A 22,775-nucleotide genomic window follows, 5' to 3' on the forward strand; every position below is an offset into this window, starting at 1 on the left:
AACTACAATCTACGAGACTCTCGGCATATCGTATGTCCCTGAGGGTGTCCAGCTCCAACTCCATTTCCTTCATGTGGTCGGTCAGGAGCTGCAGCTGCATACACTTCCTATAGGTGAAGTCTTCACAGAATGTTCCCACACTGGACGTCTCCCTGACTTCACACATCATAAAGGAGGGACGCCACTGCCTTATCTGCCATCGGAGTGCTCTAAGCAATGTTCAAGGAACCTTACCTGCACCTCTCACTGATCTTGATAAGTTGCTATGGCAGCTGAATAAGTGAAATCACACACAAAATGCTGGAGGAACTCAGCAGGTCAGGCAGTATCTACAGAGGGGAATAAACAGTCATCATTTGAGGCTGAGACCCTTCTTCAGCACAGGTCTTGGATCAAAACAGTGACCATTTATGCACCTGTATCAATGCTGTTTGACTTGCCGAGTTCATCCAGTGTTTTATGGGTGTTGCTTAAGATTTCCATCATCTGCAGGATCTTTTGTGTTTATGGAGAAGTAAGCATCTGTGTACGGCAGTAACTCTGTTTGCTGAGCCAAGTTTAAAGTCAAGGCTTATACTTCAACAAAAAATATAACAGCATGATAAGCATCTGGATCATTCAGACTCCTTAAAAGAATTATTGCAAAGGATAACTTGTTCAAGATACTCTTCTCATCTGTGTTGGAGCTGCCATTGCTTGAGTTTATCATTACTTGTCCCACTTATATCAGGAGGAGAGGAAATTGCATTGAAGTAACCATGCATTCTACTCTCCCTCTTGTTTCATTATCATCAAGAGTGATGGTGCTTTTGTGCTAGTTGTTCACATCCCAGGATTTCTGGGTTTGTAGAGTGTGGCATTAATTGTCAGGTGGAGCTTTATTGTCATTGCTGAGGACAACGAGACTGCATTGCTACTTCATTCAGTGCAAAGCCTCACACTGGCAGTTCAATTACTAAAAACACAATGACTAAATTTAACATAACTTGTATTGAGAGAAACTCATTGCTACCTCTCACAAAATCAGATAAATAGTGACCTGTGTGGATCAGGCATTTGGGGTGCTTATGGTTTAGATAGTATGGTATTGAAAACCAGTTCAGTATACTAAGGTATTTTTTCCAGAATATAGTTAAACTCAGCATGCCTAGGGGCTATATCTAGTCAATGCCATTTATTCTTGTGACCAGGTTTTGCTAAGTCTTGTTTGTTTATTAGCTCCTTGTCAGAATTGGCAGATTTAGATCAAGTCAAGTCAAGTCAACTTTTATTGTCATTTCGACCATAACTGCTGGTACAGTGCATAGTAAAAATGAGACAACGTTTTTCAGGACCATGGTGTTACATGACACAGTACAAAAAACTAGACTGAACTACGTAATAAAAAAAACAACACAGAGAAAGCTACACTAGACTACAGACCTACACTGGACTGCATAAAGTGCACAAAAACAGTGCAGGCATTACAATAAATAATGAGGAGTCTGATAGCCTGGGGGAAGAAACTGTTACGTAGACTGGTCGTGAGAGCCCGAATGCTTCGGAGCCTTTTCCCAGACGGCAGGAGGGAGGAGAGATTGTATGAGGGGTGCATGGGGTCCTTCATAATGCTGTTTCCTTTGCGGATGCAGCGTGTAGTGTAAATGTCCGTGATGGCGGGAAGAGAGACCCCGATGATCTTCTCAGCTGACCTCACTACCTGCTGCAGGGTCTTGCAATCCAAGATGGTGCAATTTCCGAACCAGGCAGAGATGCAGCTGCTCAGGATGCTCTCAATACAACCCCTTTAGAATATGATGAGGATGGGGGGTGGGTGGGAGATGGACTTTCCTCAGCCTCCGCAGAAAGTAGAGATGCTGCTGGGCTTTTTTTGCTATGGAGCTGGTGTTGAGGGATCAGGTGAGATTCTCTGTCCTGTGAACACCAAGAAATTTGGTGCTGTTTACAATCTCTACCGAGGAGCCGTCGATGTTCAGTGGGGAGTGGTTGCTCCGTGCCCTCCTGAAGTCAACAACCATCTCTTTTGTTTTGTTCACATTCAGAGACAGGTTGTTGGCTCTGCACCAGTCCGTTAGCCGCTGCACCTCCTCTCTGTAAGCTGACTCGTCGTTCTTGTTGATGAGACCCACCACAGTCATGTCATTGGCGAACTTGATGATGTGGTTCAAGCTGTGTGTTGCAGCACAGTCGTGGGTCAGCAGAGTGAACAGCAGTGGACTGAGCACACAGCCCTGGGGGGTCCCCGTGCTCAGTGTGATGGTGTTGGAGATGCTGCTCCCAATCCGAACAGATGCTCTCTGTTCAACTCCTAAGAATGAGTTCTTCGCCCTTTACTAGTGGCACCGACCTTCACTCTGTGCACATTGGGTTGAGTAATTGTGACAGGGTCCTGAATTACCCCTATGAACTGTGTTTTTGAAAAGAGAGAGGGAGTTGTTGTTCAACACCGGACACCTGGTTATTAAGAGAGAGAGAGAGAGGCAAAGACTGCTTGGAGATGGTGTTATGGTTTCTCTGCAAGCTTGTTTTGAATATACAAGGACACTGCCTGCTTGTGAGTTCTTACAGAGCAACGAGCAGCTCATGGGTCACCATGGTGACCGAGGGCAGTGTTATTTGATGGACGGCTGATGTTCAGCATGCTGAGATAAATAGTGGGTCAGCTGATGGACCTACAGACACATGGTTTTGGACACTGAATGAGCTTTGTTGTGCCCACAGAAAAGGTGGGTTTTGGAGGATCGATCAAGAGAATCGATCAGTGGCTCTCACAGTGTGAAAAGTGTGTGACCGATGGGGAGTTAGTCATGTGTCCAACCCTCGCCTGGGTTAATAATTCCATCACAGAAGAACGGTCCCCTTTGTTATGGTCACAGTCGGTTTCGAGGACAAAGGATTTCGGAGGACAGCGGGACGATCGACGGCGTCAGCTTTCCTGAAGACTCAAAACTCTCCCTCTCTCTCTCTCCATCACTACTTGAGTCAATACCACAAACTGAACTGAACTTCACTCATCATCGTAAGACTGTATCCATTTACCCCTAGGCTTGAAGAAGCTTGGTTTTCCTATTTCCGCACTATATATAAAATCATTGCCATCCTGCTTGATATATCTGCATTTATATTACTGTATTGCATAGTTACTAATAAATAGCATTAGTTTATAGCAATACCAGACTCCACAGTGTTTTCTATTTCTGCTAGTTCTTTAACTCGCCACGGGGTACGTGACATAATAGAAGAAATTCAAGTTGATTCATTGCTAGCAACCTTCACAATAATGAAAATCAGAAATAATAAAGACCATATTAAATTTGAAAGTTAAAGACAAATGGTCTGTCTGTTTAAAAAACAGAAACAGCCCAAAGCAAATTGTCAGTTTACACACTTTGTTTCTTTCATGGACATTTCTATGCTCCTACATTAATAAAGCTGAAATATTACTTATTAAAGCTGAAATATTACTTACTAAAGGACTGAGGTCCTTTAACATCTGCCGGACGATGCTGAGGATGTTCTACGAGGCTGTGGTGGCCAGTGCTGTCATGTTTGCTGTTGTGTGCTGGGGCAGCAGGCTGAGGGTAGCAGACACCAACAGAATCAACAAACTCATTCGTAAGGCCAGTGATGTTGCGGGGGTGGAACTGGACTCTCTGACGGTGGTGTCTGAAAAGAGGATGCTGTGCAAGTTGCATGCCATCTTGGACAATGACTCCCATCCACTCCATCATGTACTGGTTAGGCACAGGAGTACATTCAGCCAGAGACTCATTCCACTGAGATGTAACACTGAGCATCATAGGAAGTCATTCCTACCTGTGGCCATCAAACTTTACAACTCCTCCCTCAGAGTGTCAGACACCCTGAGCCAATAGGCTGGTCCTGTACTTCTTTCCATTTGGCATGATTAACTTATTATTATTTAATTATTTATGGTTTTATATTGCTATATTTCTACACTATTCTTGGTTGGTGCAGCTGTAACGAAACCCAATTTCCCTCGGGATCAATAAAGTATATCTGTCTGTCTTTCTGTTATTGTTTCAGCTCACAGTCAAAGAATATAAATATGCATATCATCAATAAATAAAACATGATTTGGAGATCACTTACTTATGAGAAATACGTCATTTAGTTAAAAACGAACATAAAAATTTTGAAGAATACAGACAAGCCGTTTAGTAAAAACACATACTGCTTATTCCCTAACAGATCCGGAAATGTACACAATTATTCTCAAACTTTTCTAAAAATTTTAGGTTCAATGTAAATTTATTATCAAAGTACGTATATGTCATCATTTACTACACCCATATTAATTTTCTTTCAGATATTCACAGCAGAACAAAGAAATAAAATAGAATCGATGAAAGGCTACGTACAAACTAAGACTAACATGCAACCAAAGTGCAAAAGAAAACAAACTACACAAATACAAAAAAATAATAATAAGAAATTAATTCAGGTAGTAGAACTATTTTCAAAAGATATGAACATGAACTTTGGACTGGATAAATGTAGAACATTAAGCAGGAAGGAAGGTGCAATAGAGCTAATAGAACACAGAACAGAGCAGATAAAATACAACCGATGAATGAATATGAAGCATAAAAGGATCTGCGATATCAACAAGGAAAGAAAATAGATCACAGTGTGATAAAGGAAAAACTTTTGACAGAATTTACTTCAAGGCTTAAGAAAATCTGCCAAACAGAGCTCAACAATGAAAATATAACAAAGAAGCTAAACACTTTTGCTATACCTATATTAATGTATTCTTGGTCTGAAACCGATCTGGAAAATTTATAAAGAAAAATAAGAACTGAAATGACAAATTTCAGAAAACATTATGTACATTCCAAGGCACTTAGATTAAGACTACCTAGGACAGAAGGGGAAAGAGGAATAACACACATTAAAAATCTATACAACAGTCAGATAAAACTTCGAAGGATATACCGTAGATTCCGGATTTTAAGCCGCTACTTTTTTCCCACATTTTGAACAGCTTTGAACTTTGCGGCCAATAATCCGAAGCGGCTAATGCAAGGTTTTTTTCATGCCGCCTCGTAAACATTTTGCCTCGTAACAGTAGACCAATAAAATTGATGAGTAGTTCACAGAGGTCCAATGAAATTGTACGATAAATCAAGCGCACTTTCACAATTAAATTATTGTAAATCAGTCATTTGTACTCACCCTCATCAACATGGAAAACACTCGAAGCATTGTGCTACCTACCCTACTTAGTTTAAACTATATTTGTTTTCTGTACTACATCGCGGGATGCTATGACGTCACACCCGGTTTCGCGGCGTCTTGTGGGAAAATGCCGTTTGCGATGAAACGGAAAGGAGGGGGGAGCGGATTACGCGAGCGGCTTTGGATCCGAGCGAAATCTGCTTTTAAATGCCGTTTGCGATGAAACGGAAAGGAGTGGGGAGCGGATTACGCGAGCGGCTTTGGATCCGAGCGAACTCTGCTTTTAAATGCCGTTTGCGATGAAACGGAAAGGAGGGGGGGAGCGGATTACGCGAGCGGCTTTGGATCTGAGCGAACTCTGCTTTTAAGTTAAAGGTATCAATAACTTTTCCTGGTAGGCTGCAGTATATATATTTTTTACCAGTCGTTAGGAGATATTGGAATGTTGTTCAGTAAAGAAGTATACGCAACGTATATTTAAAAGTAGCCGCGTACGGGCACGGTTCGAAAAAAAGCATTTGCAATATGTATTTGTTTTTGTTACCATATGGATTTAATTAAAAGTTAAAAAAATCCTCACGTGTAATATCTTTCTGTGTAAATATCTCATATTACAACGTGGGACACCTGCGGCCGAAAATCCGGTGCGGCCTAAAATCCGGTGCGGCCTTTACATTTAAAAAAATGATTTTATTTCTAAAATTAGTGCCAGCGGCTTAAAATCAGGTGCGCTCTGTAGTCCGGAATCTACGGTACTTTCATCAACAAAGAGGGGAATCAACACTCCACACGAGCATATGCAATTCTGATACAAAGTATACTCCACTAAACTTAAATGAGAGTACGACCCAGAAAAATGAAGATATCATTATTGAAGAAAAAATTAACCAATGAAAGAGCATGACACTCCATGGAAGACATCCGCACAATCTGAGCAGACTAGATGTCGACAAGGAAGCAATTGAATGTCTGGCTCAGAGTGGGAGACCCTTTCCCAGAAACAGAAGGGCTCCTTGTGGCAAGACAGGACCAAAAGGTTAACATAAAATATTATCAAAAATACACAATAGAAACTCATGATAAATGTAGGAAATTAATCCAATATATTATATGATCCTGTAGCAGTTCAACACAATCTGATTACTTACTCAATCAAGTGGCAGAAGTCATTCATCAAAATATTGCTTTAAAATACAAACTCATAAGTGAAATCACACCTATAAATACAAGCTATAGGTACTATAGCCTATAGTACAATAGGCTTTATTTATAATACTATAAATACAAGCCTGATCTCATTTTAGAGTCAAAATATGACAAATTATATTATGACCAATCAGGTATTATAGATAGGACAATCCATAATAACCATAGATATAATAATACAGGATAAACCAGCAAGAACTTAATTAATATATATAGCCATTCCAAACAAACATAATTTACAGAAACCAATAAGTGAAAAACACCAGAAATATGCTGAATTAAAAGAGGAAATTGAAAGACTTTGGAACATGAACAGGGTAAAATAATCTCTTCGTGAGCTTCCAGCCAGATACAGGTATCGATCATAACCAACAATTCAATGACAAACTCTGCCATCTTCTTCAGACATCATCCCTGAAGAAGATGGCAGAGGTTGTCATCCAGATGTTAGTTATAATCGATACCTGTACCCGCCTGGAAGCCTGAGAAGTTTATCCATCATATATGCTGGGAAAGCACTAAATCCTTTTTCACCACAAGAATAGTCTGAAAGTTCCTAGCAAATGACAAGTAAGTATACTTGGCTATGTCCATACCCCAGGCTTTTACCAGCCGAAGCTGAGAGAAAATAAAAAATAATAAATAAACAAGTAAATAAATAAAACTAAGAACCTGAGTTGTAGAGTCTTTGAAAGTGATACCAAAGTTATGGAATCAGTTCAGTTTTGAGGCAAGTGAAGTTTTCCACACTGGTTCAGGAGTCTGATGGTTGAAGGGTAGTATCTGTTCCTGAACCTGGTAGTGAGATCCAAGGCTCCTGTACCTCCATTCCGATGGCAGCAGTGAGAAGAGAGCATGGCCTGGATGGTGGGGTCCTTAATAATGGATGCTGCTTTCCTGTGGCAGTACTCCTTGTAGGTGTGAATGGTAGTGATGGATTTTCCTGTGATCGACTGTGCTGTATCCATTACTTTTTGTAGGCTTTTCCATTCTCGGTCATTGGTGTTTCCATACCAGGCTGTGATGCAACCACTGTGCACCTATAGAAGTTTATCAAAGTTTTAGGTGATGTGCTGAATCTGTGCAAACTTCTAAGAAAATAGAGGCACTGCTGTGCCTTCCTTGAAATGTCACTCATGTTCTGGTCTCAGGACAAATCCTCTGAAATAATACCTCCAAGGAATTATAAGTTACTGAACCACACCACCTCCAATACCCCAAAGAAGACTTATTCATGGACCTCCAACTCCATGTGACCAGCTTTATCAAGGTTCCTTATTTCACAAGTAATACTATTCAGTTTGCAAACTCCTGGCTCCCCTCTCTTTCTTTTCAGCTCTTGCTTCTTCATGGTAGGTTCAAATGACTGGAAATGCAAGTTTAAAAATCACGAAGAACAACTTGAAAAGTTGAATGTTTTCAATTACCTCAAAATCTTGAAAGTTCCAATTAAGTCACTCTGATACCTTGGAATGGTCTGCACAGTGAAGACCAAAAGCCTCCATTTATTTATAAGGCCATTTAATGAAAGGCAATGCAGGGAACATTACATACTTCTTCTTGGATAAATGAGCTAAATTGCATCAGATGATAATTTCTTCTAAAATGTACTTACTCTAAAGGAAATACAGTCTCAACCACACATAATAGAAACTTAAAAACATAGAAAACCTACAGCACAATAGAAGACCTTCGACCCACAAAGCCGTGCTGAACATTTCCTTGCCTTAGAAATTACCTAGAGTTACCCATAGCCCTCTATTTTTCTGAGCTCCATGTACCTGTCTATGAGTCTCTTAAACAACTCTATTGTATCCGCCTCCACCACTGTTGCCGGCAGCCCATTCCATGTACTCACCACTCTCTGCGTAAAAAACTTATCGCTGACATCTCCTCTGTACCTAATTCCAAGCAACTTAAAACTGTGCCCTCTCATGCTAGCCATTTCAGCCCTGGGAACAAGCCTCTGACTACCCACATGATCAACGCCTCTCATCATCTTATACACCTCTATCAGGCCACCTCTCATCCTCCGTCGCTCTAAGGAAAAAAGACCGAGTTCATTCGACCTATTCTCATAAGGCATGCTCCCCAATCCAGGCAACATCCTTGTAAATCTCCTCTGCACCTTTTGCATGGCTTCCACATCCTTCCTGTAGTGAGGCAACCAGAACTGAGCACAGTACTCCAAGTGAGGTCTGGCCAGGGTCTTATATAAATGCAACATTACCTCTCGGCTCCTAAACTCAATCCCACGATTGATGGAGGCCAATACACCATACGCCTTCTTATCCACAGAGTCAACCTGCGTAGCAGCTTTGAGCGCCCTATGGACTCTGACCCCAAGATCCCCCTGATCCTCCACAGTGCCAAGAGTCTTACCATTAATACTATATTCTGCCATCAAATTTGACCTACCAAAATGAATCACTTCACACTTGTCTGGGTTGAACTCCATCTGCGACTTCTCAGCCCAGTTTTGCATCCTATCAATGTCCCGCTGTAATCTCTGACAGCGCTCCACACTATCCACAACACCCCCAACCTTTGTATCATCAGCAAATTTACTAACCCATCCCTCCATTCCCTCATCGAGGTCATTTATAAATATCACAAAGAGTAGGGTCCAAGAACAGATCCCTGAGGCACACCACTAGTCACCAGCCCCCATGCAGAATATGACCCATCTACAATGCACCATAGACTTCTTAGACTTTGGATTAAAGGAAATTGCCAATGAAATTTATTGTTTAAAGACTAGAAAGCCAAGAATAATTCTGAATTACCCTTTCCCATACCTGGATTAGTATTGACGTAAAATATAATGTGAGAGGCAGTGGAGGAACAGAGAGATCTGCCAGAGGGAGGTGTATATGCACACAGCAATTTGAAGTCAGCAGGACAAGTTAAGGAGGGTTTCATGTAAACTTTGTTTTTATAAATCTTTATAATCGCTGGATGAATCTCAGCTGCGCAAGAACATTTAATGTTATGCTTGGAAAAGAATGTCAAGGCCTTAGAGAGAGCACAGAGGGAGTTTACTCAATGGTCATCAGAGATAAGGAATTACAATAATTTTGGGCAATTACCGAGGCTGGGATTAGTCATTTCATAAAAGGAAGAATGGGGAAGGAAAGGAAGGACAGATGTAAAAGTGGTAGTGGAGAACTAACAGGGCACATTGGAAGAAACTGTATCCTTTGACAGTGGGCAACTAGAAAAAGAGCCAGTGTAGAAATGAGGAGGAATTTCTAAATGCATTTCCTGATAGTGTGGAGGAAGGATTCAATTTTATTTTTCAAAAGGGAATCTGATGAATACTTGCAAGATAAAAACTTGGTTATTGAAGAGTGAAGAATAGAGACCATTTAGCCAAATAACAAGCCTATATATAATGAAACCAATTAATCTCCTTCTAAGCTGTATCACTCAATGGCTTTCTGTAGCCAGAATAAGAGGAATATTATTGTATAACTGAATTAAAATATGTTTCTGTTTAGAAATACAACTAGGATTTTCCCAAGAACTTGTATATATAAGAATTGACATGGATTTCAAACAGAATTAATTATCATTCATTTGTTATTATTATTTGGATCTTGTTGTACAGAAAAAAAACCTAGTAATTTGGCTTGGAAGAACATCATTGCTTTTGAAAAAGTTATTCATTCTATGACTCCTGACATGTCTGAACGTTAAAGATACTTATCATTCTAGCACACATGAACTTTGACTTTAAACTTGGACTAGCAGACAAAGCAGCTACATCACAGCTTCAGTGTCCCAGGTTCAATCCTGATCACTGCTGCTTTCTTTGTGGAGTTTGCACACTCTACCTTTGGCAAAGAGATCTTCCCCCAGGTGGGAGAGAATAGGCGTCAGGAAGTAAGTGGAGGAATGGAATTGATGGAGTTGGTCTCAAATCTGGTAGAGACTTGAGAGACTAAGTGGCCTCTGATATCATAAGGAAATAAGAAAATTCTAACACAGTACATGACTACCAGCTTTATACTATATAAACTGTTTCAAATGAAGAGGTACTGTAAGTAGTACAATTTTAAAAAAGTGAAAATACAATTCAACTGATGTCAGAAAACAAAATGCTTAATTCATCTGAATGGCTGAACCTGAAGCAATAATCTATTTTCCTTTCTCAGATGCTAATAGACCCACTCTGCATCTCAAGCATGCTCTGTTATTATTACACTTTGTACTTGAGGAATGTTTAAGGACAAGATGTGCACAAACAAGTAACAGTTCGTTCCCAGCTTCGGAGCGCAATCCTCTCTGAAGTTGTACCATCTATGGAAGAAGTTAGGGCGCAAAGTATGGCTTGTTAAATATCATGACTGTTCACAGCTGCAGATGTTTAAAATAGTAGCACCAGAGCTGACTTTCGGTTCACAGCTCTTTGATAGGAACCAGAGTGGTTATCTCTAACGCAAAGAGAAGGTGTTGCAACAAATAAAGTATAACTAAAGGTGACAAAGGGTTTCAGGGAAGATGAATGGGGAGGGTTGGTGTGAGGTGGAGTGGAATGTGTACTTGGTAATTTTAATCTAAATTGTATATGGGAAAGGAGTGTGTTTGTATTTTACCTGAAATTACTTCGGGCTCCACTGACCCATCTCAGTTCCATCAAGTGATAGGTTAAAGTTACCTTCTTTGGTTTCTCATATGACAGTGACCTTTAAATGAACAGAATAGAACTGTCCATCATAAAGGCCATAGCCAAAATATTTGATTAACTAAAGAGCTCATCACTTCAGCAAATGGCCAAAATTTGCTTATATTATTATGTCACTATTCTACTACTGCTATCCACTCACAACTCCAACTCTATATGCTTTATCACAAATCATTATCCTTTCAGTTAAAGTTTGTGTGCGTTTAATACCTCAGTAATATTTGAGTAATCTTGTAAATCTATTGTTTGATTAAGCATTTTTTTGTGTTTATATAATTTATTCTGGCTACAGTATATGTAAAAATACATGAATTGCATACGTCATGACATTACCACATTGTACGTGCGTGTCTCGCTTTAAGTAAAAACAAACATACACCAGTTATCTCCTGGCTCCCTAGTTTTCTTTTCAATTAGTTTTAATGTTACAAAACATAACGATGGCAAGGAGGAAATTTTAATAAACCCAAGATGACAATCTGCCTGTTGAAGCACTGCAAGATGTTCAAGTTTTTTTTAAAAAGTGCAGCGAGAAATGGTTGAGTAAAAAAAAACAGGGCAACACATACATTTTAGAAAAGGAGTCGCACATAGTCAACTTCTTAAACAAGGCAGAAAACAGACAAATTTACAGGACTATAAACAATAGTGACACTAATCATAAATTTCAAAAAGCAGAAATGGCTGGCTATATTGGGAATTTTGATGTGTTTGATTACACAACAAATAACTGGATTTTGTATACTGAATGGATTGAGCAGTATTTTAAAGCAAATGGAATAGCCAATGAGAAACAAGTGCTAGTTTTGCTGAGTGCATTGGATTTAAAGGCATTAGAAATGCAATTGCTTAAAATGCTTAGAAATTTAACTGCTCCAACCAAACCAGCTAAAATGAACTTTGCTGATACCATTAAAGTAATGCAGGAACATTTACAACAAAACCATTGTTGACTGCAGAATGCTTTCGATTTCATAAGCAGAATCAAAAGGAAGGAAAGTCCGTTTCAGTGGAAGTGGACAAATTGAAGAGATTGTCTGAGCATTGTTGCTTCAATGATGGGCTTAACGATGTACTGAGTGATCATTTAGTTTGTGCAATCTGACAAGAAATCATTCAAAAATAGCTCCTAACTGAAGCACAGTTTACATTTAGAAGAGCAGTTGAAATTGCTGTATCCATGGAAACAGCAGACAGAGATGCAATTGAGTTGCAGTCAGGACTGAAATGTGCGTGAACAAAATTGCAATGTCTAAGCGAAAACTGGCCTGGCTGAACAAATTGCATTACCATTGTGGCAGGGGTTCACGTACACCAGACCAATGCAGGTTTCAAAGTGAAACTTGCAAAAAATGCCACAAAGTAGGGCACATTGAAAGAGCATGTCAGGCAGGTCCAAAATATGGAACATGGAACATGGAAGAGATAAAGATGAAAGTCAAGCTGCTGTTTCAAAAAGAGCACAGATCTGCACGTTGTTGATGGAAAATCTGATATCGATGAGAGTGAGACAGGATTGAAACTTATGATGTGAAAATTAATAATCAATAAGCAAAGTGGACAGTAGTGAACAGCAAATAAATTAAAGTGGAATTTGCCACCAGCTCAGCTGTTTCAGTAATTCCACAAGATTATTTTAAATGGCATTTCAAAGATAATGAACTGAACCTTGCAGATATCCAACTGGGAACTTATATTGGAGAAAAGGTAATTCCTGTGGGAATGACATTTGGAACAATGAAACAGAAGAATCAATAAGCCACATTGAACTTGTACGTGGTAAAAACAGGAGGGTCAGCATTGTGGGGGCATGAGTAGCTGAGACAACTGCAATTTGATTGCAGACTCATCCACTATTTACATGCCACATACTGGATGATGCCAAACTGTCTCCAAGCTGAAGTGTAAACCATGAACCGTGGCCTAACAGCAGGTAAACAGGAGTTGGTTTCAACTTCTGTGCCTCTGGTTGGAAAGCGTAGCAGACTAAGGAAGGAACATGTTGCTCAGAGGAAGTGTTAAAATGAGGAAAGCCGTGGTCTGACTATAACAGTTTTTATCGGGAACATATCTAAGAAAGCTTCTAAGATGGTAATCAGGCAGTTACTTGCAAAATGTGATTTGGTTTTAATTTGGAAGAGAGTTCAAAGAGCTTCAGGAAAGTTGCAAGCATTTGGCATTTGTAGGTATAAAGAACCAGAATCTACTCTGTGTGCATTAAGGTTATTGCATGAACTTTTAAGTGGGAGACAAAAAGCTACTTGTAAAAGTAGATGCAAAGACCAATGCCCAGCTGGATGAATGGAAGATCAAAAAGAAAGGAGTCAATGGAGACACAAAAACAGAGGATTCATCAGATGAGGCTGAGGATGCAGAAATCAAGAGAAAATATCTTGAGGTGCGAAGGTGAACAGCCAGAGGTCGTGCTACAAAGTGGTACCAACGACATAGGTAGGAAAAGGGAGGAGGTCCTGAAAACAGACTACAAAGAGTTAGGAAGTTGAGAAACAGGACCTCAAAGGTGGTAATCTTGGAATTACTGCCTGTGCCACGTGGTAGTGAGTATAAGAATAGAATGAGGTGGAGGATAAGTGCATGGCTGAGTGATTGGAGCAGGGGGCAGGGATTCAGATTTCTGGATCATTGGGACCTCTTTTAGGACAGGTGTGACCTGTACAAAAAGGACGGATTGCACTTGAATCTGAGGGGGACCAACATCCTGGCAGGGACGTTTGCTAAGGATATTGGGGAGAGTTTAAACTAGAATTGCTGGGGAGGGTGAGAACTGAACTGAAGAGATGAAGGGGTGTTTGCTCACAAATAGAGAAAGCTTGGAGACAGTGTAAGAGGGAGAGTTTTGTGGATCCAGAACTGGCTTGCACACTCTTGTAAAGAGTGTTTGTAGACGGGTCATATTCTGCATGGAGGCTGATGACCAGTGGTGTGCCTCAAGGATCTGTTCTGGGACACGCACTCTTTACGATTTTTATAAACGACCTGGATGAGGAAGTGGAGGGATGGGTTAGTAAGTTTGCTGATGACACAAAGGTTGGAGGTGTTGTAGATAGTGTGGAGGACTGTCAGAGGTTACAGCGGAATATCAACAGGATGCAAAACTGGGCTGAGAAGTCGCAGATGGAGTTCAACCCAGATAAGTGTGAGGTGGTTCATTTTGATAGGTTAAATATGATGGTAGAATATAGTATTAATGGTAAGACTCTTGATAGTGTGGAGGATCAGAGGGATTTTGGCGTCCGAGTCCATAGGACACTCAAAGCTGCTGCACAGGTTGACTGTGTGGCTAAAAAGCATATGGTGCATTGGCCTTCATCAACCATGGGATTGAGTTCAAGAGCCGAGAGGTAATGTTACAGCTATATAGGACCCTGATCAGACCCATTTGGAGTACTGTGCTCAATTCTGGTCACCTCACTACAGGAAGGATGTGGAAACTGTAGAAAGAGTACAGAGGAGATTTACAAGGATGTTGCCTGGATTGGGGAGCATGCCTTATGAGACTAGATTGACAGAAGATGAGAGGTGACCTGATAGAGGTGTATAAGATGGTGAGCGGCATTGATCATGTGGATAGTCAGAGGCTTTTCCCCAGGGCTGAAATGGCTAACACGAGAGGACACAGTTTTAAGGTGCTTGGAATTAGGTACAGAGGAGATGTCAGGGATAAGTATTTTTATGCAGAGAGTGGTGAGTGCGTGGAATGGGCTGCCAGCGACGGTGGTGGAGGAGGATACGATAGGGTCTTTTAACAGATTCCTGGACAGGTAAATGGAGCTCAGAAAAATAGAGGGTTATGGGTAACTCTAGATAATTTCTAAAGTAAGTACATGTTTGGCACAGCTTTGTGGTCTGAAGGGCCTGTATTGTGCTGTAGGTTTTCTATGTTTCTTAAGAGACCAAATCATAAAGGGACCAAGAAAAAAATTAATAAGAGAATACTCCAGTGAACTAACAGAACCTTCCCAAGTTCAAGATACACATCATATAAAGAAAAAAACAGATAAAGAGAGGAGGATAACGCAAGTTCTGTGGAAATGGAAGAGGATGAACGAGACCTAATTTCTCAGGAAATTAGCAAATTCAGAGATACTCACAAGAAACTAGAAGTAAAAAGGAAGGTGAGAAAAGGTAAGATCCGAGTAGAAAAGGAGAATAAAGATGGCCAGAACTTCTTTCTGCAGTCTCAGAGTCAACTCCTACAAACACGACCAAGGAGGCTCCAGGATCTGAGGTTGTTCTCACAGCCACAAGTTTCACCTGCCGAGTGGAGTGATTCCCCTTGTCAGGAAAGGCACTATCCCATAAGAGTAAGAAATCCCTCATAGTGATTAAATCTTCAGGCCCGAATGGGACAATTTAAAATTTACTGTGTTGAGGATGTCTGTATAGTAGTTGTATTATATCAGATCCAATGTATACATATGAGATACATTCTATATTGAGTTGGAGTTCATAGTAACATAGAAAACCTACAGCACAATGCAGGCCCTTTGGCCCACAAAGTTGTGCTGAACATGTCCCTACCTTAGAAGTTACTAGGCTTACCTATAGCCCTCTATTTTTCTAAGTCTCTTAAAAGACTCTATCGTATCCACCTCCACCACCATTGCTGCAAGCCCATTCCACGCACTCACCACTCTCTGAGTAAAAAACTTACCCCTGACATCTCCTCTGTACCTACTCCCCAGCACCTTAAATCTGTGTCTTCTTGTGGCAACCATTTCAGCCTTGGGAAAAAGCCTCTGACTATCCACACGATCAATGCCTCTCATCATCTAATAGCTAAGCAGGGAGGAGTTCTGTGAATTTAATACTTCAGTACTATTTGAGCAATCTTGCAAATGTATTGTTTGATTCAGCATTCTTCATTGCTTATTTAATTCATTATGGTTATATGCAAAAATACACAAATTGCTTATGTCTTGACACTACCACGTTATATGTGTGCACCTCGCTTACAGTAAAAACAAACACACACAAGTTATGTCCTGCTCCCTTGTTTTCCTTTACATTGGTTTTTATGTTTTGCTGTTACAAAACATAATCAAAGATTTCACTATACCATAAGTCTAAATTTAAGGACAGCTTCAAAAAAACACTACGGTGTCTGATTTGTTTAGAGAAATTAAGACAAGTCAAAACCTATGATCCAATTTTATTATTGACAATTTTTCCCTTCATGTTAAGAATGTTGTCAATAGATTACAGCTCTATGTAACCAGATATGTATAACAGAAATTAAGTGGGAAGCCATTCAATATCATTCAGAAACTTATCTGCCAACATCTTTCTCCATTTCCATTGTTTGGAATTTCAGGCTGTTTATTGTAGCAGACAGCAAGAGCACTCACCTGAAGCAGCTGGATCCTTCTAGTTGGAATCCAATCATACATTGATCCAGGATTGCAATTTTAACTGCTAGGTTGGAACAATAGCAGTAACTTCCTCATCAGCATGAGGAGAATGCAACACAAAAATAATTATCGTGATGTGAAGTCATTACATAAACATGTCTGACACTTCTTTTCTGTTCCAGTACAGTTTACAATGAAGGTTGATACCAGATGCTTTGAGTTTTCTGATTAGAATGAAAGCTGCAGACAATTAGTGTTTAGAATACATTTGGACTGGCTCATGTATAGAGATTTAGTGAGATATGGGTCAAATGCAGGCCATAGGACTAGCCCAGTAGGCACCTTGATAGGCATAGAAGAGCTGGCCAAGAGGCCTGTTTCCATGCCATTTAATTCGATGACTTTATTGGCAAGTTGGATAGCATAGGTGAAAAATACTTCTTTACTTAATTCCAGAATGAAAAGAAAATTATCATTTTTCTCTTCAAGCATTGTTCCAATTATTCTGACATCCACTGCACCTAGGTGACCATACAAACTCTCACCAGAAACTCAAATCTCTCAATATATTTAGCTATCACTTTTTTCTGCCAATAATTTCTGAAGTGTTTAATCCAAATGAATGTAGAACCCATTCACTATTATCCAGGTTACTGCACCTCTCAAAGTCTTGAGCTGCGCTAAGCATTGCTGTATTATACTTTTCAATCCCGTCCCTCTCCACCCCACTTGCCCCAACTCCTTGCATACCGGCCCCATAGTTTTCTGTCATCTTATTGTGAAGGTTCAAATTATTACTGGGATTAGGTTCCGTTGAGCAACGATATATTGTGGGTAGTCATTCTTTATCTGCAGGTTGAGACAATTAATTCTTGCTCACTATTAAGTGTTATCTTCAATTAACATCCAGACAAATATGTGCTCCTACAATTAGCACACAATAATGTGAGTCTGTTTATTTTTCCTCTCCTTTGCCCACTCTGACTGAGTTCAGCTTGTATTATTCTACTGAGAGTTTGACCTTGTCTCCTTTAACTATAGTCAGGTTACAATGACACATAGAATTAACTAATTTTAATAAAGCTTTATATAATTATAAAAAAAACTTTAGTGTTCATTAGTTATAATAAATATGGTGATCTAAAATATTCCTCAAAATGTGTAACATTCAAGGTAGTTAATAGCTCAAATTAAAATAAATGCAATAGTTTAACATTTGCTTCAGCTCTATACACTATACAATCAGTATTGTTCATGCAGGAACAAAGGGACAGCATTTTGTTTTCAAAACAAAAATTATCAACACCTTATATGACATTGAGAAATGGGTACCATTGTTAACAAGAAACCCAAGTGGAAAACATGTAAAAGGAATGTACCAAAGTTTTGGGTTTGAGCGCCATATTCTCTCAGTCTCACTGCGTGATCTGTATAAAGTCGGGCAAGAAACCAGAGAGGTGAGCAAATAAATATCCAATCTAATGGCATTCTCTGTTGTGTTTTCCAGGACAACCAACGAGAATCATTAAACAGGCTTGTTTTTGCACTTGCCTGATAATTATGTGCACACACTGGATAAACAAACCTTTAACACCTGCACATCTTAATCTCATGAGAAGCCAATTATAATAGTCTCCCCCTTCCTCCTCTCGATTGAGATTATCTGTAACAGACAGTAAATGGCATATCCTGGTGATAGAGATTATGACTATATTTATCAAACCCAGCAATCCGGTGAAGGCGATTGGTGGAATGGTCAACCAAACATTCCAATAATCAAGAAAACCTATACATGTAGAATTTGTTTCCCCTTTAAATAGTGCAGATTTCCTCCCTACAGGCAGATATCTGTTGGGTGACAGGCTGGCACAGCACATAAACCTGCTACCTCACAGATCCAGCTGGTAGCATTCAGTTCTGATATCTGGTGCTGTAGAATTTGCACCTTCTCTCTGTGACTGTGTGGCTTACTCCAGGTTCTTCTGCTTCCTCGGCATTCCCTAAGATGTGGAGGTTAGTGAAGTAGCTGGCCACTGTAAATTGTTTTCAATGTGTAGGTGAGCGGGGGAAATTAAGGGGAAGTTAATGGAATGTGGGGGGACTAAACTCTATTGTGGTAAATGGATGCTTGTAGGTCAGCATGTGGACTTGATGGGCAGATCTGTCTGTTTCTGAGCTGTGTGACTCTATGACCTCAATCATCAATATGCGCAGCACCTGATTTATAGGTCCCAATGTGCTTAGGGCTATAACTGGACTTCAGTCACATGCCTGAAACCTCATGGTAATCTTTCCAATTAGCCTGTTCAGTTAGTGCAATACTCTTGGTAACACAAAGGCAAATTGATTGCTCAATCACAAAGTTTGGATCAGATATCATGGAGGAAAGCCATCAACATCAGCTTGACATCGAAGAAAAAAATTCCAAAAAAAAACAGGATGTGCTTAAGCCAGAGGGAAACAAAAATGAGGAAGTGGTTGTGAGAAACATTGTCATGATATAAATACAGAAAAGGATTCTTTCAATATTAGCAATATAAAAGTAAAAATTGGCCCTCTATCTAGTACTCCAAAAGGCTTTAAGCAATTAGCTTTTCCATTAAAATAATGGATGGAGAATATCCTACAACCATGTAGGAGATTGCTAATGACTGAAACAAAATCCTCTAGGCCACGTTAATGCTGACGGTGCTTAATATACACAAGTACCACCCATGTCGTCTTTTATGTAGGAACTGGTATATCAGTAACAAAATATGAAGAGCTGACCAGGTATAATGAAAACATCTGATAGAATTTTTAGACATAAGATTCATCTGTGTAAACAATATTTTCAAAGTCTTCTAAATATGTCTTGGTGCACTGGCTCCTTTGCCATTCTTGCCTGCTTCTAACTACCTCACTCGCAACTGTTGTAGCGTCTCTGAAGCAGAGTTTAGCCTCATTATGAAAGAAGTAGTCCTTGACAGTACTTTTTACCGAGGGAGGCACTACAATGTGAAGAGTATGTCTTTTGTTACTTGTGCTATTGCTGCATTGCTGAGCACGGTGAGAACGGCTCGAACAGTCCTTGTCGCTCTGCGAGTCTCTGGAAGGACTTCTGGGTAAAAAGTCCTCGGGTGTAATATTCTGCTCAGAGGCTTTGGACCTTTCAACGGTTTGTCTTCGGCCCACTGACTGAAGAACTAAAGGTGAATTCTGTCCATAAAACACAGATTGTGGGATGTGGAGCTTAATAGTCTGTGACGAACATCTTAGAGTCTCTTTTCTAGGTGCTGAAATGGTATAGTGGCTTTTCTCATCTTGTTCAGCATCAGTAACTTCAGGGTTCTGCACATCTTGATCACCCTGGTGCTGTATAGGTAAGATCTTTCCTGGAGTCACATAGAAGGTTATTTTTGTGCGTTTAATAGTACTATTAGTTGGGTCCTCTGATGATTGTGTTGCATTTAGAACAGTCAAACTATTTATTTCCTGGTGACTTTCTCCATTTAACATCTCTGTGTTATTTGGGACAAGATTTTTCTCCGTGTGATCTTTTCCAACGCATGTCACATTCGTAAAACATTCAGCATCTTTCTCAGAATTTCCAGTGTCCAAAGATGCTTGATTTTTGTGCCTCATTGATATTTGGGCAGAATCCTCTCCCTCATTTTCATAATCCATGTTCCTTTCTTTCTCCATGCCATTGTACCTATGCACATCATCAAGGCAGGAAGTCACTGAAGATGGCGATGCCCCAGCTAATTTACCAGAAAACCTATTGGATGTATAAGATGAGGATACCTGGTTTCTTCCAGAATTCCCCAACATTGAGAGAAAAGAGTCATTATGACCAAACATTGAGGATTCAGAATAAGAGAAGGCACTATCTATTGAACTGAGTGATGATTCTGATGGAGAGGTTGTAGGAGAAGACAGACTAGATAAACTTGACCTTGTTGAGAAATTCAGTCTATGGGAGTTAGGCTGCTTCATTTTGGCATTTATCTGAGGAGATCTCCAAAATGCATATTTCATTTTATTAGAAACGAGTTCTCTCCCATCATCTAATAGATTCTGGCTTTCGATCTGAAGCATTTTCAACTGCTGCAGGTAATCAATATGGCCATGAGTCATGGTTGCATCGCAGCTGGATTGGCGGGCCACTGGCTCATGCGACAAAGCAAGATGGTGTGACAGGCAAACACTGGGCTCTGACGAACAACGGTCTCGAGCTGACTCAATGCTCTGAATAGCTGCAAGTGAAGAAACGGAGGAACAAGAATACAAGGACTCATTTTCCGATTGCTCACAGAGGTCTCCACTGTCGCTTTTCTCTAGCAACGTCCTGGATGACACTCCTTCATTGAAGAACCTTTGCTGACTCCACATGTTCTCGGTTTGTTCAGCAGCATACTGCTTGGAGTCATTCAGGGCGATGAAGATGGAGTTTCTTTGCTGCTCTTTTTGAAGATTTTGTTTATTTTGATCAGGTGACACTGACTCTGTATCATCAGAAAAATAGTGTGGCTGTATCGAGTCCACATCTGTAAAAATGACATTGAAAGAAATATATTAAGTTCAAAGTTCAAATTTCAAAGTTCAATGTACATTTATTATCAAACTACTATATGTGCATGATATACAGCCTTAAGATTCATCTTCTTGCAGACAGCCACAGAACACACAATAGAACTTGTTAAAAAACTCACACAACAATCAAGCACCCAATGTGTAAAAGAGAGACCAAATTGTGCAAATGATCAAAAAGAAAACAAATAACACACAGAACATTAACCATGGAGTCCCAGAAAGTGAGTTCACAGCCACAGAGCCAGTTCACCGCTGAGGTGAGTGAACCTCACAGAGTAGTGAGTTGAACAGTGAGTCTGCCAGGGTTCTGAACAGGATTTCAGCCCGGAATGCCATCTGTACTTTTTATCATAGATGCTGCCTGGCCTGCTGAGTTCCTCCAGCATTTTGTGTGTGTTGCTCGGATTTCCAGCATCTGCAGATTTCCTCTTGTTTGTGATTGGATTGCTACTCGGCGAAGTCTTGTCCAGGGATGCCTTCCCTGAAGAACTTTAAATCTTCCCTTCATTGGGATTTCAGTGAAACTATCTCTCACTGCTCCCCAACTCTCTGACCACGGGCCTGCCGAAATGTTTCGGCCCGAAACGTCAACTGTACTTCTTTTCCTAGAAGCTGCCTGACCTGCTGAGTTCCTCCAGCATTTTGTGTGTGTGGCTCAGATTTCTAGCATCTGCAGATTTTCTCTCGTTAGTGGTTCGTCCTTGATCTTTTTAAGCTGGCTCAGCGCTTAAACCAGCCAAACATCAGTTCATTTTTTGCTCTCAGGGCCGGGCACCACTGCTCCGATACAGCCCCAAGTGGCCGCTGTGGCTGCCTGCATTCTCGAAAGTCCAGTTCACTGAATCCATCAGGATATCATAAAAACGCCCGATTGTACTGACGGTTCAAAAGCGTGCTCCCAAAGGGAAATCACGGTCTGTAGATTGCAGTGATCATAGTCCAGAAAGAGTCTATTAATAGAATAGTTAATACTTTGCTTGTTGCCTGTACAGCGTCGCCGTGTCACACTTGCGCCATCTTTCACAAGTTATATTGTTTCCACATGGATTTCATGATTTTGTCTGAACATACCAAACCTTGTTGCAGTGTTTTTCCACAAATGATCAAAGCTACTGTACATATTCATGTAGACGTGGTGGAGACTGTGTTCCAAGGGAAGGTGTTCAATTAGTTATCATAGCCAACCCAAACCTAACTCCTATTATGCACTGTGAGAAAAACTGCTTATTAGACTATAAAACAGAAACTCTAGCAGATTTTGTCCCATCTATATTAGAAGAGCATTCTAACTTTCTATCTGACATCAGCACATAGATTAGTCTGTACTTCAGGTCTACACCAGGCAGTGTATAATTAAATTCCTTAATTTAACTACATGGATGTAATTAATGGAATAAACTGGTTTAGATTATGTTTTAATGTAAAACAGAAGATAATTGGGTAATTTTAAGGCTGGCAGGGTGTAACTATTAGAATGAACACATTGTAACAAGGACAGAATGAGTCTACCAAGGAACGTAAGTGGGTTAACTGTGGATAAAATTTTGGCAGGTGTATTATAATGTAGGGATTATTCTCTTTGGTAAAATAGAGCATATTTTAAATTGAAATAGACTTCAAAAAGCTGCTGTGCTCCATGCACTTGAAACACAGAAAGTCGGCATGTACAAACTTTAATAAGGAAGGAAAACCTTTATTATTGGGTGGGGTTTTGGGAGGGTGGTAGAAGGAAG

At 40.1% G+C, this 22,775-nt stretch overlaps 1 protein-coding gene across 4 annotated transcripts in view; it reads right to left on the reverse strand.

The window, feature by feature from the left end:
- Positions 1 to 16,024: 16,024 nt before the first annotated feature.
- The window catches only part of arhgap20b (Rho GTPase activating protein 20b), a 104,740-nt gene continuing 97,989 nt past the window's right edge, over positions 16,025 to 22,775 (reverse strand). For all 4 annotated transcript variants that reach the window (XM_073058062.1, XM_073058060.1, XM_073058059.1 and 1 more), the window contains one exon: positions 16,025 to 20,996. In XM_073058062.1, coding sequence (XP_072914163.1) covers positions 19,267 to 20,996 — 1,730 coding nt within the window. In that variant the 3' untranslated portion in view covers positions 16,025 to 19,266. The remainder of the gene's footprint in view (positions 20,997 to 22,775) is intronic.

Source organism: Hemitrygon akajei, chromosome 10 (genome assembly GCF_048418815.1).
Source record: "Hemitrygon akajei chromosome 10, sHemAka1.3, whole genome shotgun sequence".
Lineage (NCBI taxonomy): Eukaryota > Metazoa > Chordata > Chondrichthyes > Myliobatiformes > Dasyatidae > Hemitrygon > Hemitrygon akajei.